A 26,589-nucleotide genomic window follows, 5' to 3' on the forward strand; every position below is an offset into this window, starting at 1 on the left:
GCCCCCTCCGGCCCCGCCTCCGCCAGTTCGCGTGACCGGACTGCGCTTGGGCGGGGACGCGGGCCTGGCTGTCCCCAGAGTCACAGCACCCGGGGCCTTGGGAGCCGCGGAGCGGGGGCGGAGTTGAGGGTCCTTGTGGACCGGGGAGGTGGGGCTGCGGGGGACCCGGGGGCGGCCGTGGGGGGCGGGAGTTCTGCGGGGAAGTCGTGGGGTGTGGAAGCGGGGGTCACCGGCCGCCTGGGGCAGAGATGGGGGGTCCCCGTGGGAGGGCTCACGTTGGGGGGGTCCCTGGAGCGCTGTGGAGGGTGGAGGTGGGGGTCTCCATGGGATTGTGCATGTGGGGGTTTCCCTGGGGCGCAGTGGAGGGTGGAAGTGGGGGTCCCCGTGGATGGGGGCACGTTGGGGGGTTCCTGGGGAGCGGTGGAGGGCAGAGGTGGGGGTGTCCCCGTGGGGAGTGTGCACGTGGGGGGGGGTCCCCTGGGGCGCGGTGCAGGGCGGAGGTGGGGGTCCGGAACACAGATGGGGTGGGATGCTAATAGGGTGTCCCAGGGGGTGTCGTCGGGGAGAAGCTCTGCCACGTGGGTGAACAGACCGAGAGACTCAGTGCCATGCGAGGTCAGGGCCGAGCCTCAGCTGCTGGCTTGGGGGCTGGGTGGTTAGTTTCTGGAGATGGCCGTGCCCTGCGGGGCATTCAGCCCCATCCCGCTTCCGTCCACTAGATGGCGGTACCTCTCCGCCCGTGTGACTGCCAGCATGTGTCTCCACAGCGCCACGGGCTCCTGGGGACGGTCCCCACTGTCACAGCACAGACGATAGGTAGATGATGGACAGGTACATATGGGTGATGGACAGGTGATAGATCACAGGCGGGTAGATATACAGATGATAGAATATAGATGGGGTGGAGGGACAGATCAGGAGATGGATAGATGATAGGCCGGTAGATGGATGGATGGTAGAAGATAGACTGAGTTCCTCATACTGCGGATGACTCTGGGGTGGGCATCCTGTGCACTGTGGGGTGCACAGCACCCTCTCTGGTCTCCACCCCGCAGATGCCAGGAGCACCCCTCTGGTTTATGGACCCCGACACTGTCCCACATGAATACAAGCGTGTATGTAAACTGTTATATCTGCATGCATGCATGTGGACGTGTGTACATGTGCCTGTGCATGTATAGTATAGGTGCATGTATCCACGTGGCATCCTATGATATATGTGGATGGCATTGTCCCTCCCATTTCTTCCCTTAGCTTTCTGGGCTGGGTGATCCCCTACAAGGCATTGGGAAGGTCATTCGAGCCAGATGTTGGGGCTCACAGACTATGCCATGTTACAGATACGGGATCCTGGGGCTGGGGGCTGGGATGGTGGCCAGAGCCAGGAGGGGCCAGATGCTGGGTCCCCTGGCTGCTGACCTTTCTGCCGTGGAGTAGGTATGGAGGCCTCCTTTGCCAGTCCCTGCCGTTGTCTCCACACAGGGGCTGTAAACTGGGAGGTCAGGACACAAATGCCTACCCTTTGTCTGCCACCCCTGCGCCCCAGCCCCCCACACTGACCCTCTCTTCCCCAGCCAAGGGGAAGCCACAGCCACACCCTCACAGTGGGTTCTGATTTTTCCATTTGGCTTACAGCCTGCCCCCAAACATTCCCCATGTTTCCAGAGTCAACTTCCCACTGGCTGAGCTTCCCGTTTCCCTCAAATGCATTTGAGAATAGAAGAATCTTCATAACTGAGTCATGTCCCCAATATTTGTTGGGGAGTGCCAAAGAGTACTTGGTGGGAGAGCTCACGATTAAGCCATAAACACCAGTTTCCCCATTGCACTCTAGAAATGGTGTCAAATTCCCCTCCCATCAGCTGTGCGTCAGGGCACCCTTCCCATTTCTTTACTGCCACCCGAGGTGGCTCTGAATTTTTATCAGGACAAAGGACACAGGGCAGATCTTTCAAAGTCAAACTAGGAAAACATTTATTGGATGATCAACGTGTTGGAGATTCGCCCCTTTGTCGACTGAGCAAAATCTCTGGTGTGTGAGATTAAGCAACGTACCCAATGCTTCTATTTAGCTCTATGCACATGCCAATCATCTAATTTTTTGAAAAAGTAGACGGTTTATTGTGCAATGGTTTTAGATTTGCAGGGAGGTTACCAGAATAGCACGGAGGGTCCCTGAGATGGAGGCTTACTAGGAAGGTGCAAGGTCAGTGTCCCCAGTACACCCAGCGGGGGTTCATCTTCCATACACGTTCTAGCTTCCTTCTTTCTCAGGATTGCCGGCTGGGAGGGGAGCAGGCTGCTGTTTTGGTGGTTCTCCCTTTATAACCGGAAAGCAATTCAGTGGCATGCACCAGGACCCCAGGGAAGAAATGGTGGGAACGCTTTCAACTGGGGACTTAGCCCTGGATTTCAGGCAGGAATTATGGGCGAACCGTGGGCTCCCACGGGCGTGGGGCCATGGTCTGGGACAGCCGCCAAGTTCACATCTCGGCTCTCCCAGCCCCCAGGTGCATCTGTCCACCTCTGTGTGCCTCGGTTTACCCCTCTAGCAAATAGACCCAGCACTAGCCCCATTGTACTGCGATAAAGGGGTCCTCATACTGTGGGAGGTTGGCGTGCTCTGCGAGGGCACCTGACACCAGCAGCCGTACAATAGAGAGACCACCAGGATGATGTAGGAATGAGGTTCCCTGGGGCGTGATAGACACCCGGAGCCATGCAGCCACGGGAGCCCAGACGAAGGAATAGAGACAAACCCCGTAAACATCATGGTGAGGAAAAGCCAGCAGATGCAGCATCGCACGGGTCACACGAGCAGAAAAGACAAATCTGGGCTGGCAGAGAGCCCACGGGCTTGCCTGGGGCTGGCTGTGCATATGGGGGCAAAGAGTCATCAGCCATCCTTCTGGGGTGATGGGAATATCCTAGAGCTGCACCGTAGGGGTGCTGGAACACCTGGACAAATGTGTGGAGGCTCACTGGACGCACACGTAACCTGGGTGAATTCTGCAGCATGTCAGTGGTGCCTCAGCAAAGCTGTAGTGTGGATGGAGCTGCAGACCATGGTGCTGAGTGACACCAGCCAGACACACATCCAATTCTGCATGATTCCAGTCATAGGAGGTCTTTAGAGGGTCACATCCGAAAAGCAGAACGTTGGGCGCCAGGGGCTGGGGAGGTGGTGAGGAGATGGTGTTTCAGGGGGACGAGGCTTCCGATTTATGAGTTTTGGACGTGGATGGTGGGCATGGCTGCAGAGCCCCACAAAGGCATTTTTCACCCCTCAATCCTCCACCTTAGAAATGGCTAAGATGGTCAACTACATGTTATATGAATTTTCCCACAATTAAAAAAAAACCTGAGAGAAAAAGCCCAGCCAGGTTGATCTGGGAATGTTTGCTTCTTTCTGAATGTTTCTGGTATTCAGCGAAATGCTTTGCAAAAATCAGTATCTTTGCATGACGTTTTCCAACGCACCACGTCGCTGTTTTAAGCACAGGTGTTTTCAAATATGCTGAAAGTAAGAATTATATAAGAAAGCCCATATTTTTTTGGACGTTTATCAGCAACCTGCGCTTTGCCATGTTTCTTTCAGCCAGTTCCCTGAAATGTGTGTGTGTGTGTGTGTATGCATACATGCGTTTGTAGGTATGCACATGCGTGTGTGTACACATGGGCATACACATGGGTGTCCGTGCATGGGTTCGCTCTGGCATTTTAAAGTCATCCTCAAACATCACATCCGTTAACCCATGAAATTTGCAAATATATGTTTAACCATTAGGATCTCTTTTCCATAAAGTCACAGCGCTATCATCCCCCCGGGAAAATCCATGATGTCCCCTAGCCCAGCGCTGCTCCCTGCACGCTGTATGCTTTGGGGTAACCCGATCCTGGAGAGGTTTGTCTTTGAGGTTCTGGGGGCCCGGCACAGGGCTACGCGTGGTCCAGATGTGAGACAGGACTCGTCTTGGGAACACTGGTGTCTCAGAAGTCAGAGAACCTTGTTGCCCCTGCACACGAACCGTCCTTGGGCACTTGAGGACCCACCTCCCCATCTGTCTGTACATCCTACCAGGAGCTGAATCAAAGGACCACGCCTTCTTTTCTTTTTTTATGTGCATGTAAATAAAAATGTGTTGAACTTCCCTTGACGGTGAACAGGTTGAACAGACGGAGTCCATTTCTGGGAAAACACACACACACACATCATCATAAGCAGAAGCGGGGAAGAAGACCAGCCCTGGAATTTCAGGCGAGCGGGCAGACACCCAGGGCAGGTTGCCTGCTTGCAGAGTCGCCATGTAGAGAAGGAAATTCCCAGCACTGGAGGATCCTGTAGGAACCCTGAATAACCTCAGGGAAATGAGGGGCCCCAGTTTGCGGGGCTGGGAATGCAAACGTCAGCAGCCCTCCGTGGTGATGGCGGAATAGAGGCAAGTGGAGTTAATACCAGCCATCCCGGTGACACAATGCTAGACTGTCACCTGCGTGCAGGTCCTCTGTAGGATCTGACACCCCGACAGCACCATAAAGCAGACAGGCTTCCTCGGCAGTCAGGTGGCGAGACATGCTCTGTGCGGTGGTTTGAGGTTTTTCACACCTTTTGTGCATCTGATGCACCCAGGCCCACACCCAGACCGGGGTGCGGGGTGGTTGCTGGCTCAGGGTTTCTGATCCTGGGTGGGGCCCAGTCCACGTTGCTTTCTAGGGTTCACCGCTGGGATGGCTGGGAACAGCCCGGGATGTTGCTCCTTGCATTGAAAGTCCACATCCCCTCTCTCTCCTCGGGTGAGTCCTGGTCCCCCTCAGAAGCTTCCTATTGTGACTCTTAACGTGCTGTCCCCACAGGCACGTTGAGGACCAGCTGTCTGGGACGCCGTCCCCGTGGGGACATTCTAGCTGCAGGATGTGAGACTGCCGAGCAGCCACGTGGGAAGGGGGGCCGTGGCCCACCCGAAGGCTGTCAGGATGTGGGTTGTATTCCAAGTGTTCAGCTCCTGGCCACGTGGTCTTGAGGATGGGGGAGCCCATGGGTGAAGGTTCTGGGTGGGATTCAGGCTCTCTGGGAACACCAGCAAGGGGAAACCCTCAACTCTGGGGGTCTGAAGAGAATGGCACCTGACACATCCACTTTGCAGGCCCATTCCAGAACCACAGTCCGGGCATGTGCCATGCACACTGCACACTTTAGGTGCCCATGGATGCCGCTGTTGCCATGACATCAGGACTCCTGGGGGGACTCGGTGCATGGTGTTCACAGTGCGACTCACCGATGGCCGACCCTGCAGGAGTCGGCATGCTTTGTCCTTCCAAGAGGCCTCCACCCCAAGGGTCTGGGTTCCAGGAAGCCAGGCTGCCAGGGAGCCGGTGCTGGGCATGGGGGTCCTCTTGCCATCACCAGGGGCCACAGCTTTGTATCCGCCGGCATCACGGCCTTGCGATTTCAGAGTGGATTAAATGTGTGTGTGTGTCCTGGGGCACAAATTACCCCAAACTGGGCAAACTATAAAAAACCACAGGAATCATCCTCCCCAGCTCTGGAAATGGGGTGCCTGAGACCCAGGCGGGGCTCCAAGACCCAGGCGAGGCTCTGAAATCCAGGCCGGGCAGGGCCTGCTCCCTCCACAGGCTCCAGGGGAGGCTCCTTCCTGCCTCTTGTGGCTTCTGGGGGCTCCAGGCATCCCTGGGCATGTGGCCAGGTCCCTCCAATCTCTACCTCTGTCTCCACATGGCCTCTCTGTCTGTGTCTCTCCTCTTCTGTTCCTTAAGAACACACCTGCCATTGGGTTTAGGGCCACCTAATCCAGGTTACATTTGGAGGTCCCAGGTGGATGTGGTTTTGGGGGGTCACTATTCACTCCAGTACAGTGAAGCCTGTTTTCCTTGTAATGTAAGAATGGCCAAAGCAGGCCGCTCTTAGGCTTCCAGCTGCCACTCTCACTGTGTCAGCATATCCATGCACAGTGGGGAGGCTGCCTGCCCTGCAGCACCGCCCCCCCAGCATGCAGGCCTCTGAGCCCCTGACCCACAGCCTCTCCCAGTTCCTGTCTCTTGGGCTCTAGGGCTATCCCCTCCCAGACAAGCCGTGGACCCAGCACCCTGCATCCACTTCTACTGAGCAAAGCGCCAGGCACTTTGCCGTTCCAGGTAAGTCCCTGGCTCCAGGAAAGTCACTGTCTGGGGATCATTCAGGGACGGGGGCTCCTCTTTGTCCTGAAGCAAGATGGGCACTCGGGCTGGCACCAGTGTCTTCTGGGCATGGGAAAGATGGGGGTGGCCCTGTCCTTGTGTGGCCCCAGCCAGTGGGCACAGAGGTGCTCAGCTCCTGACACACCTCTTGGCTTATGTGCTCAGTGGTACTGTGAGGTGCCTGGTCCCCAGAAACTCCTGCAAGTCAGGCCAGACGCACCCCAGTGAGTGCAAAAGCCTGGGGGAATGTGCAGTGGCCCAGGGGTCTGGGCTGGGAGCAGAAGCCCGAGAACGGGCCGCAGGGAACCCCAGGCCAAGCTGCACCCAAAGGGCCTCAGGGGGCCCATGGAGCCGCAGCAGGCACTGTCCTTCCCATATGGAGCTGCAGCTGGTCCTCGTCCACCCAGGACCCTAGGCCAGGCTGGGGGCCCGTCCCACACCCCCCTGGGTGTCCTCGCTGTGTGGGGCAGCAGCTGTGCCATTTAAGTGGAGCATAAGCGCTCAAGGGCAGAGCGACTGGACACTGCCGGTGCCCCTGGTTGGCTCCTGGGGGAGCTGTGTGAACCCCTGCAGCACGTGGACTGCCAGGGCCCGTCCACTGCCGTCTGGGGAATCCCAGCACCGGGCTGACCACGGGTGAAATGAAGACCAGGTCAGGGTCTGCCTGGCTGGGAGATGACAGGCCGCTGCACCGTTGCTGAGCAGGGGGCTTGGAGAACGAGGCAGGTGGCCGGCGGGCAGGGTGTCGGGGCCTGTGGGGGACACTGACGGCTGGCTGCACCCTCGCTCGCCCTCAGCCAGGGGCGGGCCCGGCTGCCATCCTCGGGGAACGGGAACACGCGTGCCCAGCACGCTCCACCATCTCCCGGAAGACCCAGCCGCACCCCCTGGCAGTGGTGGGAGGGTGAGATGGAAGCAGTCACGTCCCTGCTGTCTTCCGGCTGTGCCTGGCAGCTGTGCTCAGAACACGCTCTCCTGTCTCTTGAGGCAGGACCGACCAGCCTCGAGCTCATCGGCGTGGCAGCTGGACATGGAGCGCGCGGACAGCGTGCGGGCAGAGAACAGGCTGTCCCTGCGTGTGTCCGGGCTGCCCACTGGCAGCGGCCCGTAGCCCAGGTAGTCCCGGAGCCGCAGCTGAAACTCGCGGGATGCAAAATAGTACACGAAGGGGTCCAGGCAGCTGTTGATGCAGCTGAGGCACAGGGTGAGTTTGTACACATGATAATAGCTCTTGCCGTAGAAGAGGCGGCTGATCATGTGCACCAGGAGCACGAAGTTGTTCGGCGCGAAGCAGGTGACGAAGGCCAGGAGCACCACGGCGGCCAGGCCCACGGCGCGCCGCCTCTGTCCCTGGCCGTGCGGGTCGGACGTCCGCAGCAACTTGAGGATGGTGGCCGTGTAGCAGGCCACCGTGACCACGAACGGGATGAGGAAGAGGAGCGTGAACAGGGTGAAGAGGAAGACGGCCCAGGTGGCCACGCTGGGCAGCATGGTGGACTTGAGCACGTCGAAGCAGGTGACGATGCCCAGCGCCTCCACGGTGTAGGTGAGGTCCGTGCGGGCCAGCGGCGACAGGGCTGCCAGCAGCACGAGCCACATGCCGGCGCAGGCGGCCACCGCGTAGCGGCGCCGGCGCCAGGGCGCGGAGGCCAGCGGGTACACGACGCCCAGGAAGCGCTCGACGCTGATGCAGGTCATGGTGAGGATGGAGGAGTACATGTTGGCGTAGAAGGCCACGGTGACGGCGTTGCACAGCAGCTCGCCGAACACCCAGTGGTTGCCGATGCAGTGGTAGTAGATCTGGAAGGGCAGCACGCTGGCCGACATCAGGTCCGTCACGCTCAAGTTGATCATGAAGATGACCGACGGCGACTTGGGCCCAATGTGCCGGCACAGGACCCACAGCGAGAAGAGGTTGCCGGGGATGCTGACGAGGGCCACCAGCGAGTACACCACGGGAAGCGCCACGGCGATGGCCGGGTCCCGTAGCATCAGGATGGTGGCGTTGTCCGGCTGCGTCAGGTTCATGTCCATGGCGGCGGGCGCACGCGGGGGCTCAGGGACGCACCTGCGAGGCAAGGGGCTCGGGGTGAGGGTGGCACAGGGCGGGCTGCTGGGCTCCTGCGGACGACCCAGCAGAGAGGTAGGGCCAGCCAGCGCCTCCCGGCTGCCTCCCCATCGTTCCTCCCCGGGTGCCCCCTCCTCCAGGCTTCCCACCTGCTCTTATCCCCTATCACCTGATAGGAGCTGAATCCTGAAACCCCGTCTCATGCACAAGCATAAAGGGCAAATGAGAATCAGCTGAAACTCAGAGGCAGGGGTGGGCTTGTGGACAGGCTGCCCTGGGCCCCGCACCGTGCATGCTGGGCCTTTGAGGGCTCGCAGACCTGCCGGTCCACCGGGGGTGTGCGGAAGAGGCCTCCGGTCTGTCGGATCCCCTCAGGCATATACAGTCATCACACTGTCAGGGCCAGAGGACGTGGGACTCTTTCTATAACTGCCGACAGCCCCAGCAGCTTGGAAGCACAGGGAATGTGCTGTGAGGTACGGTGCAGGGGCTTCCATGCTGGGGCCATGAGGTTGCTGGGGGCGGGCAACAGCTCAAGGTCACAAAGTTACCAGGTAACTAATCCTGCAAGCTGACCTGTTTGCAGCTACAGCTGAATTTCTCCATGACGACTCTGAGCCCTGCTTTGCTCATTTGCTCTCTACGAAGTCTGGGTCTTTCCTACCACCAGGGCAGCTCTGAACTTCCCCCAAAGGTGGGTTTTTCAATGATCGACGTGGATCCTCCTGTTGCAGACATCATAGAGCGCAGGCAGGACGAGAAAACCCCAGAAAGGGGAGCACGGAGGTGGGCTGCTGGGTGTTTCCAGCACCCAGAGGGGGCAGAGCACCTGCACAGCCTGCCCTGGTGGGGGAGGGTCCACTCAGGCCCTGGGGAAAGCGCTCTGCTCTGTGCCAATGGCCCACAGGTGCCACCCCTGGGATGCCCTGCAGATGCCACAGAAGGAGGGGGAAGACCACGCCCTTGAGCAGGCTGAGTCCCCCCGGGGTGGAAGACAGCATGTCCACGCAGTGTGGCTGTGGCCCCCAGTTACCCACTCAGACGGGCACGGGGGCTGGCTGCGAAGTGGGCCGCGTCCGATCAGCTGCGAGCATGGCCGGCAGACACAGAGGTTTCCCAGAGAAGGAACCCTGCCTCCAGAGGGCCACGTCAGCCGCCGCCTGGGTTTCCAGCTGTCCGCCTGCCCTGCGGACTTCACAATGCCAATGACTTGAAATAAATTTCTTTATGTGTACATATTTTATATTTATATGCACGTGTGCCTATAGAGATTCGTGTGTGCTTATATACATGCATATGCACCCATATGTACCCATATATGTTACTTATCTGTCCTACCGCACACATTTCTGTGCATATATGTATACATACACACTCATGTCCTATGGCATATATATGGATATATACATGTCCATCTCGTGGCATAGGTGTACATGTATGTGTATACGCACACACATGCTGCCTATGTGTATACGTGCATGTTTGTATGCACACATACACACCCTATGGCATATATACCCCATTGCATTTATATCTGTACATATATAGCTCCATTCTCCCATGTCTGTTTCTCTGGAGGCCCTAATACAGAGGGGACCATCTGTCAGGGGGCCTTGTGGGTGCTGGGGGACAGTAACTAGATGCTCAATAAGTCTGGGCTGACTCTCATATTAAGGGCCCATGGGGCAGCCACAGGGCGGCGACGTTATGTGGCCCCTGCTCCAGCGTCTGACCACCCTCCCAAAGGTCTGTGTGGAGGCCAGGCCGTCAGCTGCTCTCTGTCAGGACAGAAGCAGTGGGACAGGACCTCCCCTGAGGGTGCCCGTGGCCCAGCACCCTCCCCCCCAATGCCCTGCAGAGGCTCCTGGGGCCTCAGCGGGCAAGCGCCCACCCCACCCTCCCTCACCTCTGTTCTTCACTGCATCCGGGTGGGACGTCTCCCGCCTTCCCCCACAGACTCCCGTGTGCTCTCTCTCACCCACATTCGCTCTGATTCAAGCCCTACTTGGCTAATTCCATCGTAGCACCAGTCCCTTGGAGCACCAGGCAAATGCAGATGGGGACAGGAGACCACCTCAAGTCTCAGCCCCGGAGGACAGACATATCCCGGAGCAGACGCGTTCCTGAGCGGGTCCACAGCATCGGTCCACAAGTGGGTTAGGTCCATATTTGCAGAGGGGGCCTGGCATGGGTGTGGCTCCATGCTCTGCTGCCAGGCTCACTGGGGACCGTGGGCATGGCTCAGGAGCCAGACGTGCAAGCTGTGCAAATAGCATTAGAGGAACAGTCAGCAGGGTGTGAGTGAGCCCGGGGTGGGCTTCCTCTGGCGGAGTCCAGCGAATGCCACATGGAAGGAACCCTGGGGATCTGCTTGGCCGTGCCAAGGCCAGTTTTTCCCACCTTGCTTCTCGCTTGAGGCCTGGTGGTGGGTGGTTACGGCTCTATTTTCAGGTGGCTGAGGTTTTCCTTCTGCTTTTGATCTGGGTGTATGCAGGATGCCTGGGCTCCTGGTACCAGGGCGTGGGGCTGGGGGCTCACTGGGGCATCAGGTAGCCACACTATGGGACAGGCATCGTGTCTGGCTCATTGTCCACCATGGATGGGAGCCCCAGAGATGCCCTCTGCTCCCAGGGCTGTGCAGGCAGCTGGTGACTTGCCCCAAGGGCAGCCGGTCTGGGTACTGGCATTTCATTATGAGGACATTGCTCCCAGGATGTCAGCAGGAAACACGTGGTCCACGTGCCACAGAGGCCTGCACACATCTAGATTTAAACTCACATTTCAGCCCGTTGGCCTGAGCTGATGTTTCTTCCACTGTAGATGTCCGTCTGTCACCAACATCTGTGGAAAGAGCTTCCTCAAGCAGGTTTAAAAACAGTCCTGAGTTTCGCTCTGAGTGTGTTGCGCTTTCTGCTCTGGTAGAGCACACTCAAGTGTGACTCCTATAGTTATCTGTGGGGTGGGCCTGCTTCCCGGGCCCTAGGAGCCCACCCATGGCTTCAGGGGTGCAGCAGATGTGTGCTTCTCAGGCCCCCACTGGTGATGCAGACGGACACACTGAAGGGAGGGACACTGATGACGTAGGAAGACATACAGGGAGTCAGGACACGGCTCCGTGCCTTAGGAACTTGTCTATGGCGGGGGCACTTCCATGGTGGGGTCGTGTCCACAGTGGGGATGGGTCCATGGCAGGCATCTGCACACCATGCACCACTGGAGGTGCCATGCCCGGTGAGGAAGAAATGCACCCCTGCAGGAGCCCCATGAGTGCTGGCTCTCGTTTTCATTTGTGGCATTTGGGGACCTGGCAGGCAGCCTCCTCTGCCCTCTAGGGCCCTGGCACGTAGCCTCAGGGTGTCAGAAGCCCAGAGGACAGACAGCTGCTAAGCGTCACGAGTGATTAATACAGAAATCACCCCTAACAGACCCAGCTTTGCCGAAATGCGGGCACCTGCGGTTTGGACCCGGCAGGTGGAGGGTGGTGGGGTGGGCGGCAGGACGGAAAATGTATAAAGCAGCCCAGCGAGGCACAGGGGGGAGCAGGCGCGGCTCTTGCAAAAGATGGCCATGCAGCTGCCCGGAGCAAGGGGACCGGCCACCAGGCGCGCCCGCAGTGGGAAGGCCTGACTGGTGATGCCCATTGTAAGATGCGTGCAGCTCTGAGGGCGCCCACCCACTCACCTGTCCATGGGCCTGTGAGTACATGCATCTTTTTTTTAATACTTAGCTTTATTGAGGTATCATTTGCATACTGCATAAAATTCCCCTGTTGAAAGTGTACGATTCAGTGGTTTTTAATATATTCACACATGTGCCACCCTCAGCTGAATGCAAACACAGAACATTTTAGTTTCCCCTAAAAGAAATCCTGCCCACCATTGCCATCACCCCCACCCCCTCCCAGCCCCTGACGACTACGAATCCACATCTGTCTGTAGATCTGCCTGTTCTGGGAGTTTCCTGTGAGTGGATCCGTACACCGTGTGTCCCTGTGTGTCTGTGTCTCCCCCTGAGCACCGTAGATTCAGGTCCATCCACGCTATGCGTGTGTCAGGGCTCCCCTCCTTTTCAGGGCTGAGTGATATTCCATTTTGAAGGTTGGTTTGCATTTTGTTTATCCATTTGTGCGTTGATGGATATTGGGGTTGTCCCCGTTTTTTGGCCACTGGGAATAGTGCTGTGTATCTCTTGTGTGCAGCCCCGGCACCCCCCCACCATCTGGAGGCCCACAGGCTGAGTGGGGTGGTCCTTTCTTCTCGGTGGAGGTGAGTCTTAATTAAGGGCATCAATAAGGCGGCAGGCAGCCCCTGCACAGCAGCGGTGACTCAGACTGGAGACCACTCCTTTTGGACCTGCTGTGCTGCTGCTTCCTAAGCACTGGCGGCTGTCCCAGGTCTGATATCGCTGTGGGGACAAGGGGGTCCCCAGCCCAGGAAGCCATGGGCCCACTCTATGCAGCACGGGCTGGTGTCCCCTCTGGGCTCCGCGGGTTTTTGCATGACGCTATTTGGTGCGCTTTGTTAGGCAGCCCCGGGGGACTCAGTCCTACAGGTGTCCTGTTTGGACACCAGGCGATGCCAGAGCATCCAAGTGCATGGTGCCTTTCATCAGCTGGAAGAACGTTCAGGCATTCATTCAACACACGTGGGCTGACCTCCCAGCGGCTCTGCCTAGCTAAGCGCAGCCCAGAGCCGGCTCCACTTCTCCTGCCTCTGGGACAACCACCAGCCTACAGGCATGGCCTGCAGACGTGCAGTGATGGACTCGGTGAACCGAGCTCACCCGCTGGGCTTGTGGCTAGTCCCTCCCGTCTCTGCCTCCATGTCCACATGGCTTCTCAGTGTCTGTGTCTCTCTTCTGTGCCTGTGAGGGCACCTGACATTGCATTTAGGGCCACCCTCATTCAAGAGGACCTCATCTCAGATCTTGCACCTAATCCTACCTGCAAACACCCTAATTCCAAATAAGGTCCCCTTTCCAGGTTTTGGGGCCAGGACGTGGACATGTCTTCCAGAAGCCTGCATTCAGCCCACTGCACAGGTCAGGGAGGAGAATATTCCTAAGCGCTGTTTGCAGTATGTCCTGGGCTCCTGCCTGCCCCTTAGCAGATAGAACTGCATTGACCAGAAGCATCAATCACAAGAGACTTGCCTGTGGGTCTGCAAGTTCACACCGCCAGCAGGGCAGCCCTCTGAGACCCTGCCTCCAGCGAGCAGCTGCTGACCCTCAACATGTCCCGGGGTGAGGCTCCTGGCTTTAGCCACGAACCCGCCTGGACTGAGGACGTTCTTGGAGGAAGACCCCTCCCCCCAAGGAGGCCCGGCCTCCAGAGGTATAGACAGCACCCCACTGGTTTGGCATGTGACTATTACACCTAGAAATTCTAGCATCTGGACCCCGGAGAAGCTATGCACCCTCACCAGCAGCCTCGTCTGGGGGACCCCCTCCATGCTCAGGGCCCGAAGATGTGGCCGATGGTTGAGGTGCACCCCCCCCCCAGAGAGGAAGGTGCGTTGGGTTATCTGGACAACTGTGGGCAACTCACAGGCAGCACTGGAAGCTGTGCTACCATGTCATGTCCTGATATCGCTGTGGGGATCCCCCAAATTCGTAAGCTGCAGTCCTAACTCTGTGTACCTCAGAATGACACGGTTAGAGATAGTGTCTTTGCAAGTGCCATTTCAATTAAGATGGAATAGGATGGGACACGGACCTATGGAACTAGTGTCCTAAAAAAAAAGGGTATATTTGCACACAGACCCGGGTCCATCCATCTTCCATCCATCCATCCATCCATCTCTATCATTTGTCTACTATTATCTATATGTCTTTCCATTCATCCATCCATCTATGATACCTATCATCCATCCATCCATCCATCCATCCATCCATATCTGTTATATCTCTCTGGGGGCGACACGGTGGCAGGGCTGCAAGGCTGCAGGAGAGCAGAGCAGAGGCTGGAATGGTGGCAGCGCCAAGGACGGAGGCCCAGAGGACGGCTGTGCTTGATGACTGTGCAGGCAGAGGGGCCCAGAGGATGGCTGTGAGGACAGAGGGGCTGAGAGGCAAGGGGAGAGACCGGCTTGCTGCATGCAGACTTGCTCTGAGTGAACGGGATTTTAGTGACTGACCTGCCACCTGGAAATAAAGTTGGGTATAACCTTTTCACACCCCAAGAACGTTTTGCTGTCATTTTCTTTGGTCACATTGAATCCATAGTGAACTTGCCCGGGGCTGAAACCCATTGACAAGACACATGCACACCATATTGAAGGAGACTGGAGGGCTGACGCTACAGGCCCTCAAGACTTACCACAAAGCTAAACAATATAGGAGGTCGATGGAGAGAGAGCCCGGAAATAGACCTACCTACATAGAGTCAATTGATCTTTGCCAAAAAAGCGAAGGCGATGTCATGGAGCAAAGACGGTGTCTTCACCAATGGTGCTAAAACACTGGACATCCACATGCAAAGGACTGAATCTAGATACAGACCCTACACCCATCACGGAGAATTAACTGCCAGTGGCTCACACACATGCATGTACAATGCAAACATATAAAGCCCCTCCAGGATGACTTAGGAGGAAACCCAGATGATCTTGGGTTACGATGAGGCCTGTTTGGAGGGAACACCAAACACATGATCCCTGAAGGAAATAATGGATAAAGCTACCTCATCACAATTTAAAACTGCTGCTCTGCGAACAGCACCGGTGAGACGATAAGAAGAGCAGGTGCGGATGGGGAGATAATGTTTGCAAAAAGACACAGCTGGAGAAAAAGAAAAATAACTCAGTATTCAAAATATACAAAGAACTCTTAAAACTCAACAACACAGAAAGAAAAGACTTAACTTAAAAATGAGCAAATGACCTGAGCAGACACCTCACCAAAGAAGACACACAGGTGGCCAAGAAGCACATGAAAACATGCTCCACATCACAAGTCCTCAGGGAATTGCAAATCAGCACCTCGGTGAGATGCCCCCTGCACTGGGAACAGAATGCCTGAGATCTAAAAACACCAGCAACACTGAACACAGGTGAGGATGTGGAACGGCGGTTCGCATCCAACCCTGGGCATTACAAGACGGCCCTTGCACACTCGGTGGCCTCCCGGTCACGTTGGAGGCTGCCATCATCTTAAGTGTGACAGGATGGCTTCGATGCCTGCACGCCTCTCCTGAGCATTCCCTCTCACTGGAGACCCGAGAGTCCCACTACGGCCGCACCGCCTCTGGGTGAACGAACACTCCCTTCTACCCACTTCAAAGTGAGGATAGAGCCGCTGGTGCAGGCGGGCATGGAGGAGGCGTCTCTCTGCTCAGATCACAGGTGAAAATCCCACCCCCTGAGCACCATAGCACAAACGGCCGTCTATCTGCCGGCTTTACTTTCCTCTCTGTTGCACAATCAAGGTGCCCTGTCAGTTACGGGTGATTTGCATGCCGTCATCCGTCCACACGCGGGTAGATGCTACAGATTTTGATCTCTGCCTCCTGTAAGACAGAAGCCGTGTTCAATGTTCTTTGCCATCTGCACCCTTTTCTCAGACGGAGGCACCCCCCCCTGCCACCCCCACCACTTCCTAGCTAGCCAGATACCTGCTTCTGGGAAAGAGCAAGAAGCCCCCAACTTTTTTTTTCTTGCATGATTGGGGGCTGCGTTCCATTTTCACACGGCACCCCACGCACACGATCCTCTCAGCCACGAGCAAAGCACAGCTGCAGCCGTAGTCTCTGTGCACCAGGAAGCTGTGCTGTGTGGATGCATTAGTTCACGGGAAGCACCCTTCTGGGAAAGAAAACTGAGCGGACCCAGGGACTGAGGGCGTGCCAGGAAAGAGGAATTTGCAAGCAAGCCATTGAGGGAGATTATAGCACGTTGACCGTGACGGAACCTGCGTGCCAATGGTTCTTAACAAATTGGGGAAATTTGCTTAACAGATTGACGAGAGAAAGGTTGAGGGTGGTATGCATGCTCCATTTACCAGTATCTGTTCTCTAAAGTCAGCCACTCAGATTTCTTCTCCACATTACTGGGCATGGATGGACCTGCCACGGACACATTGAACCACAATCACGATGATTTTACTTATGCAATTCCAAACAACGTGTCCGGTAAAGCTGCCAAGCAGAAAACCGCTTCAGGGAACCCCTTTTTTTAAAAAAAGAATTAAAGCATCATTGAGATACAACAGTATAATAGTTTCAAGTATACAACACATTGTTTCAACACTCATGATTAAATCCTCAGCCCCACGAGTGCCGTTACTATGTGTCAACATAGGGAGACGTTGAAGAGTCATTGGCTATATTCTCCATGCTGTGCTACCAACCCTGTGACCCATTTATATTATGATTGAGGATCTTTGTGCCCCTGTATCGTCCTTCCGCCCACCCACCCCAGTCCCTTCTCCTTGAGAAGGAGCCACGGAATCTCAGCCAGGCAACTCCTGCCAGCAAACAAAGACAGGCTTCTTTCCTCGTCCTTGAGACTGAGACCCCCGGTGGCCAGAACCCTTAGGTATGACCCACTGTTGGTCCTATGCACATGTCCGTGCTTTTGAGAGGGTGTTTGAACATGTCTGTTGTTCAAGTGGAAAGTTCCCCATTGAGCCCATGAAGACAGACTTGGGTGAAACCTAGACTCTGTGAGATTAGGAAGAGCTCAGGAACCCAGAAAAGGATGTTTTCAAAGAAGGCACGACAGCCAGCCCTCTGGGACACCACCAAGTGCCACAGGTGAAATGTGAGAGCAACGCTCCCCCCACCCCCCACCGCCTCCAGGCTCAAGTGGAAAAGGTCAGAGACGGGCTTTTTCCAGGCTGGGCCGAGCACACATCAACATTAAGGAGGGTCCCCCCCCTCAGCCATGGGACACAGCCTCAAACAAGGGTCTCTGCTGCGGAGCATACCCCGTATAGACGGTGCAAGATGACCCACAGCAACATGACAGGAGCCTTGTGGGTCTCGTATCTGTGACTCCGTTTTTCATCTGAAATGTGAGAAAGATCCTGCCGTTTGCTAGTGGTTGAGGTGTTGACCGTCATGCATGTTGTCTGGTTTACCAATGAGACGAACACGCGTTTTGAGATACAAACTCAAACACTGACCCCCTAACAACTGGACGGGTGCATAGATGAGTCATCCCCACAAGTGGAGAGACTGGAAACTCTTCAGTGGAGATGAGCTGGGTAAGTGGGGTGCCACCCTTCTGTAGGGAATCCTGGCCCCCCACAGGAAGGGGAATGCAGGGCTTAGGGGAAACGGCTCAGAGTCAGAGAAATTGCTGCTTCCAGGGCTGCGTCTGGGGGCTGCCCAAGGGCCTTGGGTTTCATACGAGGCCAGGAAGTAAGGATGGGGGTGGACATGTCACAGGGACGCTGGAGGCAGCTTGCAGGGGCTCCCACAGGCAACTTTGGGCAGCCGAGCTTCAAACCCCCTGAAAACACATCATGAATTATAAGCCATGGGGAAAAATGAGGGATTCATGAGTGGATACCAGAGAGCAATAGATACATCGATCGGTGCTGAGGAAGGATCCGGTTTCTATTAGATTGCTGAGTGCCAGTGCATAACTGTGCCCACCAAGAGAATGGGAGGTTGCCAATGTGTGCATCAGGCTGCTAGGCCTGCCACAGCTAACGCCCTCAAACTGAGGGGCTGAAAGCAACAGGAATCGTCCTGCCCTGGCCCCAGAAACCAGATGTCTGAGGTCCAGTAGGGCTCTGAGGTCCAGGCAGGGCAGGGCTGAGCTCCCGCCACAGGCTCCAGGGGGGCTCCTTCCTGCCTCTTCCAGCTTCTGGGGCTCCAGGTGGCCCTAGGCGTGTGGTGCATCCCTGCCATCTCTGCCTCTGTCTCCACGTGGCTTCTCCTCTGTGTCTGTGTCTCTCTGACTTCTGTAAGGGCACCTGTCACTGGATTATTGTCCACCCTCACCCAGGACGACCTCATCTCAGGTCCTTCACTTAATGTATATCTGCAAACACCCTATTTCCAAATAAGATCCCACCGTAGGTGCCAGGGCTCAGGACTTTGACACATCTTTTTGAGGGACAGACACAATTCAATGTGTTTAATCCAAAAAACAGTGTCATCAGATGAATGGAGGAAAAACTGGAGGTGGTGACCTGGGGGTGGGGGCAGTGGAAAATCCCCTAAATGGACCCATTTACACTTATTTTCCATGTGAAACAGAGTGCCAGCCCCACAGGGTGCCCACGGAGGCAGGATGGCCTGCTGGTGAGGACCCCAGGCCGGGTCGGAGACGTGATCAGCAAGACCCCGCTTTGAGGCCCAGCTCGGTCCCTGGTAAGGCCGGGTGACCTGGAGCAGGGTCCTCCTCCTGGACATCCAGGTGCCACCTTGGAACTGTGGCTGCTGGAACCCATCGCCCTGAGTCAGGGGCTTAAAACAATGGAAACTTTCTCTCTCGGGGTTCTGCAGACCGGAAGTCAGGGTGTCAGTGGGGCTGCTTCCTTCTGAAGGGAGGTTTGATCCACAGGTGAGGTCTTTTTAAAATAAGACGATAAACGGTGTGTTGACATGAGGCCATCGGGGGTAACAATTGAGGGAGATGTGCTTAACCTTGCTTCCTATCTGTCCTGACTGCCCACCCATCTGTCCATCTTTTCCTGTTATTTAAACATTTATCTATCTATCATCTATGTATCTATCTATTTATCTATCGTCTCTCATCACTATGTATCTACATATTTGTGTATCTATTATCATCTAACATTACTATCTATGTATCATTCTAATCTATCACGTATCTAGCATTACTGTCTTTGTATCTATCTATCTATCTATCTATCTATCTATCTATCTATCTATCTATCTATCTATCTATCTATCATCTATATTCTGTGTCTATCTATCTATCTATCTGTCTGTCTGTCTGTCTGTCTGTCTATCTATCTGTCTATCATCTATCATTACTATCTATGTATCTATGTATCTGTGCATCTATTTCTCATGTAGCATAACTATCTATGTATCTTTCTAATCTATCACCTATCTAGCATTACTGTCTTTGTATCTATCTATCTATCTATCTATCTATCTATCTATCTATCTATTATCTATCATCTATCCATCATTCATCATTATCATCCATCTATTATCTATTTGTGGTTATCTATCTAACCTTATTCTCTATTTGACTTCCCCATCTCTGCCTCCATCTCCACGTGGCATCTCCTCTGTGACCCTGTCTCTCCTCTTCTGTCCCTTATGAGGACATCTGTCATTGGGTTTAGGGTCACCGTCATCCAGGGCAACAACATCTTGAGATTTTTAACCCAATCACACCTGCAAAGAGCCTATTTCCAATAGGGTCCCAGTGGGAGGTTGTGGGCAGATGTGAATTTTAGGGGGACACTATGCAACTGAGGAAAGGAGTTTTCCCAGAGGACTGTTCTGAGACTGAACGGATTCATCGACACACATCACTTTGTGGGGGCTTCACAGGAGAAAGTCCTGAATCCACTGAATGTGATGGTCACTGTTTCAATAGGAGTCTGGGGACTGGGGCTGACAGCAGCTCTTGGTGGCCCTGGGTGAGGCCCCACCATTCCAGATGTGATGTGGTGACGCCATACAAAGTGGGAAGCCGGTAGGCGCTCCCTGAGCAAAGACTAGGATTCACTCTTGCTGTTTGCAAATTACGTCATGGAAACTGGCGACTTATCACTTAAGGTGACTTGTCTCTCATGATAGGACGCAGCAATCCTGCTATGAGGTATGACCCCAAGAGAAATTGAAACGTTTGTCCACACAGACACATGTATGCACATGGACACGTGTGTTCACAGCAGCATTATTCACAATGGCCAAAAGGTGGAAACGACCTGGCGTCCGTAGACGGATGGATGATGCACACAATGGGGTCTGTGCACACATGGGAGTATTACACAGCCCTGAAAAGGGGGGGCGGCCCAGACACACACAGAGTGTGGATGGACCTGAACCCACGGTGCTCAGGGAGATACGCGGACACGCAGGGACACCCCGGGGTGGGGACCTGTTTAGAGGAAACGCCCAGAACAGGCAGATGCACAGACAGAACGTGGATGCGTGGCTGTCAGGGGCTGGGAGGGGTGGGGCATGCCTGCTGATGGGGATGAGGATGATCTGCAAGCAGATGGAGCTGGTGTTTGCACAACACGGTGCATGTGCTAAATACCCTTGAGTCGTTTCCTTTTAAAGGGTTAATCGTTTGCTCTGCGAATTGTGTCTTGAAAAAACAATGGTGACTGCAGGGAGAAGCGTGCAAGCATTTGTCTTGGAGGCCCTTGTCCCAGCCGGCCTTACCAGCGGCATCCTCCGCTGCCTGCTCACCCCACGTAGTCATCACACGTTCAGCCCTTTGTTCCAGAGTCCTCACGCTTGGGGTCACGGCAGGGGTGTCTGGAGCCTCCGCCCACGTCCTCTGCCCTGTGGTCTCCACGGCCGAGCTAATCTCCTGCAGGCCCGGGTCAAGAGGAAGGGCTGGTAACGGGTGCCTGTTGCATAACCCTTTCATCCAGGAAGCCGCTGTTTACTGGTTCAAGGTTCCCGGGAGGCTGTGATTGTTCTGGCTTCCTCCTTTTCCAAGGTCACAGACGGCCTCCTTCCAGGCCCTGCGTCCTGGGGATGACGCAGAAGGCCAGCCAGCTTTCTCGACCCCATCCACCCCTGCGGGCGCAGCACCATTAACGAATGCAGATGGTGTCTCCTAGCACCTCCCACCGAAGACATACTGTGCAAACGGGGAAACCGTGGCACAGCGGGCTTCAGGAGCTTGCAGGGTGACTGAGAGGTCGGGACCCAGGCCCAGAGCTGTTTGACCAGGGATGGAAGATGCCACACCTCCTCTGCCATCACACAGGAGCCCAACACGCCTACCTCGCTGAGGCCCGTGCCCCAGGCCGAGTCCAGCTATGGGGTTCATCACCGGCTGTCCCAGTGGGGATTTCTGGGGCCACCGTATGTGCCCCTGAGAAGGGGAAGGGGTCAGGTCCGGACCCTGACCTGCACCCACCCACTGATAAAGTCAGGCCTGGCTTTCCCTGATTGGGAAACTGACCTCACTCGTCAGCCAGGTGAGTTCACACCTGCTCTTGGAAGGGTGTGAACAGCAGGCCTGAAGACACATCAAAAGCAGAGACATATGAGGTACAGGGGGCACCAGGGTCCCCACATCCAGGCTGGACAGCGAGACCCCAGGAGCCCCCCCACCCACCTGGGTCGCTACCTGGTAGAGCAGAATGGCCCCCATGCTTACTAACCCAGGTGGGAAGCAGAGACCCGCCCCTGCAAAGCGGCTGTGAATATGAAGTCTGGCTGGATTTTCCCTGGTGGCGTCTAGGACACAGACAATCTGTTGGCCGTGCCCAGCTCGGATGGTACTCCACCTGGCACCAGACGGGCTGTGCCACACCTGTGGGACCAGCTGTGTTCCTGCTGGCTCCCCGTCCCATACAGCCCCTCAGCCATCCACCATGGTCCTGGGGGTGCCTGCCTACTCTGTTCCCACGAGGCAGCACGCACCCCACACCCTGCCAGGCACCTGTGGGCATGTACACTGATCAGAGCTGGCTCGGGCCTAGGTGAGGACCCTCTCCTGCAGGCCCAGCATGGGTCTCAGACAGGTGTCCTGAGCTTAGAGCTGGACAGGACATGCCTAGGTGCTCTTGCTCTAACTGCTGCCCCCTGCAAGGATTCCCTGGCATGCACCTCCCCTCATGTCCCCCTGTGCAGGGGACCGTGCTGTCCACCTCCCCTGAGGTTGCCCTGCACAGGGGACCCTGGTGTGCACCTCTCCTGACATCCCCCTGCACGGAGATCTTAGCATCCACCTCCCCTGCACAGGGGATCCAGGTGGCCTGCAGCCCAGTTCCCCGGCTGCTCTCTGAGCTTTGTGGTCCACCGGACTGCCAATCACACAAAAGTAAGGCCCAAGCAGGCCAATCACAGAGTGCCATCACTCTGTCCATAGGGATTGGTCCAAAGGGTGGTCATCTGACCCTGGAAGGGCCAATCAGAACCCTCAAGAGGTGCTGGGAGAGAGAGGGTGTTCTTTCTCCCTTTGAGTTCTGATCTGTCAAAAGGGGGACCAAGTCTCCCAGGGACCCTCTTTCCCTCCACACAGAATGAGCAGCCATCCTCAAGAGACACTAAAGCCTACAATTCAGGGAGGCAGAGGAAGGTGGACCTGAAACAAAGAACAAGAGAGAGTCTAGGCTCTGACAACCATCCAAGTGCCTGGATCCAGCCATGCCTGAATCTCTAGAATTTCTCATTATCTAATTTGACAATTTCCACGTTGACCTAAGCCTGCACAATTCCTTCCTATGACTTGTCACCCAAGGACTTAGGATTCACCTGCTAGGAGCCCAAGTGCCCCCTCTGAGCCCCCACGTCCTGCCTTGACCAGCATGCGGCCCCTCGACGGCAGCCACATGCATGGGCCATCCTGCACCCACCCACCTCTGCCCGCCTCTGCGTGTGGATCGTGGGCAACTTCCTGAGCTCAGGCCTCAGTTTCCCTCTCAGTAAACAGGAACGAGAGACGCAGCACCTACCTCGGGGTGCAGAAAGTCCCGCACGACAAAACCCTCATGAGGGTGACTGGCGCAGAGTCAGCACTTTGTCCAGTTAACAATGATTATTCATGAAACGAAAACAACATCGTCCCACCCCGACCAACAAGAACCGGAGAAGCGGAAGGCGGGTATTGAGGGTGTTCTCAGTTGGTAAACTGAGGCAGGCAGGCTTGCAGCACAGGATGATTTGCCATGTCCCCTACCGAGTGTCTTGACATGAGTTGGGCTGAAGAGCTCAGCCACGGCCAGGTCTGCCACCCGAGTGCCCTCATTTCTGTGCAGCCTCAGCACCCCCGTGCATATCCCATACTGTGTGGGATCTTGGCACGCCCATTAAAACATCACCACCGGGAAAGGTGAGCTGACCCCTTTCCCAGCTGTGGAACGGCATTTGCAAGGTGCAGACTTGTGCCCATCGCCTGGGTCTGCCCTGCCACCCTCGGGATCTCTGGGGGCCTCTGGGCTTCCTGCCCAGCTCTGGGTCCCGGGACTTACAGTGGCGGTCCTAGGTGAGCTGGACCCGTGGAGCTGGTCTGAGCCGGGCGGTGGGGACCCTCCCCCTGGTGCTGAGGGGGCTGCCTCCTCTGGAAGAAGCTTCCGAGCTGTGGGGCGGTGCCCACTCTCCGGGGGACCCCACAGTCTGTCCCCGCACCGGACCCGTGTCTGACACAGTCCCCAACCCTCCAGGGACCCAGTGGGCGGCTTATAACGGTAACCTGTCATGTGCCGATTTAATTAAATGCACAAAGGTTAGGGAGGCGGAGTCCCAGCTGGGCCACAATGGATGGAACAGGTTCCTCTTTTGAAGGGGGGCCCCAGGCAGGTCCCTGGAGGGGATTTCACATATTTTCTTACATGCATTTTTAAAAAACATGTTATAAAAATGTTTCATCTCCATAAAAGCAGGACACCAGTTCATGAGGGTTTAGCCGATGACAAGAAAAGACAGCCAGTTGAAGCATAGCTTCCTTTGAATATACGAAGCATTAGTTAAGTTTTCAAGATACATTAAAAACCAGCTATGTTAATATTAACTCTTTAAAAGCTTCCTCATTTAGAGGGTGATAGGAGCATTCCTTATGCTCACAGAAACAGCTGGATGGTGACAGATTCTCTGAGGTTTCCTTCTGTTATGGGCTGGATTATGTCCCCCCAAATCCACATGAGGTCCCTCCACCCCAGGACCTCAGAATGGGGCTGTGTTTGGAGACAGGTCTATAATGGGGGGATTGAGGTAAATGAGGTCATAGAGAGATCCTTTAGGGCTGGCGTCCTTATAAGAGGAGATGAGGACAGAGACATGCACAATGGGACGACCCCCTGAGGACACAGGGAGAGGACGGGGTCCACACGCCCAGGGGGGAGGTTCAGGAGGGCCAGCCCTGCCCACACCTGGACCTCAGGGTCCAGCCTCCAGACGGGGGACGTAAATGTCTGTTGTTCAAGCTTCCCGTCCAGGGTGCTTTATTCTGGGGCCTGCACACTAAGATGCACCTTACCACGGGTCAGGCGGAGGACAGAGCAACATTTTTAGAGTAACCTTCCTTGCAAGACAGCTGGGTCCACAAGCAAGTGGTTTGCCTTCCTTTTTGCCTCCCTGCCTTGGTTTTAAGGTGAGATGTGAGCATATACAGCGTGCAAAATGCTAATAAGAGACGATTCTCCACGTTGGATTTGGGGAGCCCCTGAAGCAGCCCCCGGGCATGATTATTTGCCCTCTGAGAATTGTTCCATCTCCTACGCAGGCCCTGCTCGGTTCCGAAACCCGCCTCCTGGGGCCGTTGTCCCCGGCCGGCTGCACCCCTAGAAGGGGAGGGCCCCGCGGCAGGACCCACCTCACCCGAGTGTGGTCAGCAGGCAGCTGCCTGAGGCTCTGAGGTCGAGCCCAGGACGAGCAACGCGGTACGTGGATGGCCTTCACGAGAAGGCTGTGAAATTCAGCACAACTTCCCTCGTGGAATTCTAACATCCGCGTTTGCGGAGAGAAGTCCTCAGAGATGCAAGTCCCAGTTTTAAAAGCACAGCCACCCACGGTCCTTTCCTACTTGAAACGTATGCTGTTCCCATCGCCCACGGGCACGTCCAGCCGGGTGCCTGCGAGACCTGTGCCAAACCAGCGGGACGCTGCCCTGGTTGCCCAGCAGCTGTGAGGTGCTGAGCCCCACGGGACCCCCCTGGGCTCCATCCAGGGCCGAGCTGGGTTCCTTCCACCCTCCGCCCACCTGCGAAGCCAGCCCCACAGTGTTTCTCCTGATTCTCTCCATCCCACCTTCCTCTTCCTCATGCAAGGGGTGTTTGCATGGCACTGGGTCCCCTGCATAACCCAGCCTTGTCTGCCTGTCCCAAGGCCTGCCCATGAGCAGCCTTGACCCTCTCCACGTCATTTCCCCTTTGCCAAGGAACAAAACATCTGCCCCGGTTCTGTGCACTAGTACCTGGACATCTTGTGGAGAGGGGGGCCTCCCAGGGGCAGGGCGTGGCTCCTAGACTTCCATGGCTATGCAGGACCCCCGGCAGAGATGACCACCCAGGGAATGTGTGGGCAGGGTGGGTGAGGAGGGGAGGGAAATAAGGGCTATAAGAGGATGGTGGGGGGTTGTCTAGCCTGGGGAGGGTGCCAGGAGCAGGGAGGTCCCCCCACCCCACACCTCCTGGGTCCCTGCAGGCTTCTCAGAGGCCCTGGTGAGGGAGTGCATGAAGAGGAGGGGTCTGGCGGGGCCGGCACGGGGTGGGGTCTTGGGCTCACGGGTGAGGCAGGGAGGCACGCAGGGTGTGGCAAGCTGATACGACTTAGGGAACTTGGGCCCAGCAAGGGTGCTGGTGCCCCTGTCGGGTGCTATGTCCCATGGGCCTGGTTCTGTCCCCTAAAGTCTGTAGGGCCACAAGTAGGGCTTACGGTTTTGTGCCTGGGGTGGGTAGGAGCTCACACAGACGGTGCAGGATTTGGGCACCGGAGCGTTGTGGGTGCACACATCGTGGCTGCTTCCGTCTTGCTGGGGCCTGGGGTGGGGGGGTGGGGGTGCCCTGATTCTTGGGTCCCGATTTCAACCCTTTTGGCTATCCACCCAGAACTGGGATCACTAGAGCATAAGGTGGCTCTTATCTAATCATGTGATGAGGCGATAACCAAAATGTGGTCTGTCGTACAACGGGATAGTTTTCAGCCTTAGAAAGGAAGGTGATCCCGGCAGATGTTACATGGGTGACCCTTGAGGGCACGCTGCTCGGCGACATAAGCAGACCGCAAAGGACAAACACCATGGGATCCCACTCCTAGGGGATGCCTAGCGTTGTCACATCCGTCGAGACTGACAGCGGACAGGGGGGCCAGGGGGTGGGGAAGGACGCTTGCATGGGGACAAAGTTTCAGTGTGGGAAGATGAAAATTTCTAGAGATATTCCGTACAACATCGTGCCAATGGATTGTGCACTTAAAACTTTGTGAAGAAGGCAGATCTCAAATATTCTTACCAGAAAAAACACAAAACCAAAATAAGATAAAAGAAAGCTAATTACCCTTGGCGGGGAATGGGGAATTGGTACATTGGCTGCAGTGTGATCTGTTTGTTTGCTGTGCACAGCTTGATAAAGAGATCGCTGCCTGTTGAGTTGGGAGAGGATCCTGGGGGCATGTTGGGAGGGGTCCGCGGAATCGCAGGGTCCAGCAGGTATAAGAGGGAGGCAGGAGGGAGGGACCCTAAATGCTGTTGGTGCAGTTTTAACTTAGGGGC

The 26,589-nt window shown here is 55.9% G+C and overlaps 2 protein-coding genes and 1 long non-coding RNA gene across 4 annotated transcripts in view; 1 reads left to right on the forward strand and 2 right to left on the reverse strand.

Moving 5' to 3' along the window:
• Positions 1–20,204, reverse strand: part of LOC130682020 (ADP/ATP translocase 3) — a 44,049-nt gene extending 23,845 nt beyond the window's left edge. The window contains exon 1 of the mRNA XM_057496061.1: positions 20,198–20,204. The gene's annotated coding sequence lies outside the window, so the exon portion shown is untranslated. The remainder of the gene's footprint in view (positions 1–20,197) is intronic.
• On the forward strand, positions 55–3,934 carry LOC130682021 (uncharacterized). Its single transcript, XR_008995314.1, has 4 exons — positions 55–148; positions 720–831; positions 1,056–1,115; positions 3,806–3,934. It is a non-coding gene; the product is annotated as an uncharacterized LOC130682021 (long non-coding RNA).
• Positions 2,098–26,589, reverse strand: part of LOC130678832 (P2Y purinoceptor 8-like) — a 39,677-nt gene continuing 15,185 nt past the window's right edge. The window contains exons 1-2 of one of the 2 annotated variants that reach the window (XM_057496064.1): positions 23,354–23,538; positions 2,098–8,263 (exon numbers count right to left, since the gene is read on the reverse strand). In XM_057496064.1, coding sequence (XP_057352047.1) covers positions 7,156–8,229 — 1,074 coding nt within the window. In that variant the 5' untranslated portion in view covers positions 8,230–8,263; positions 23,354–23,538 and the 3' untranslated portion in view covers positions 2,098–7,155. Of the gene's footprint in view, positions 8,264–23,353; positions 23,539–26,589 lie in introns of those variants that run through there. The other variant, XM_057496063.1, reaches the window with a different exon arrangement.

Source organism: Manis pentadactyla, chromosome X, assembly GCF_030020395.1.
Source record: "Manis pentadactyla isolate mManPen7 chromosome X, mManPen7.hap1, whole genome shotgun sequence".
NCBI classification, from domain to species: Eukaryota; Metazoa; Chordata; class Mammalia; order Pholidota; family Manidae; genus Manis; species Manis pentadactyla.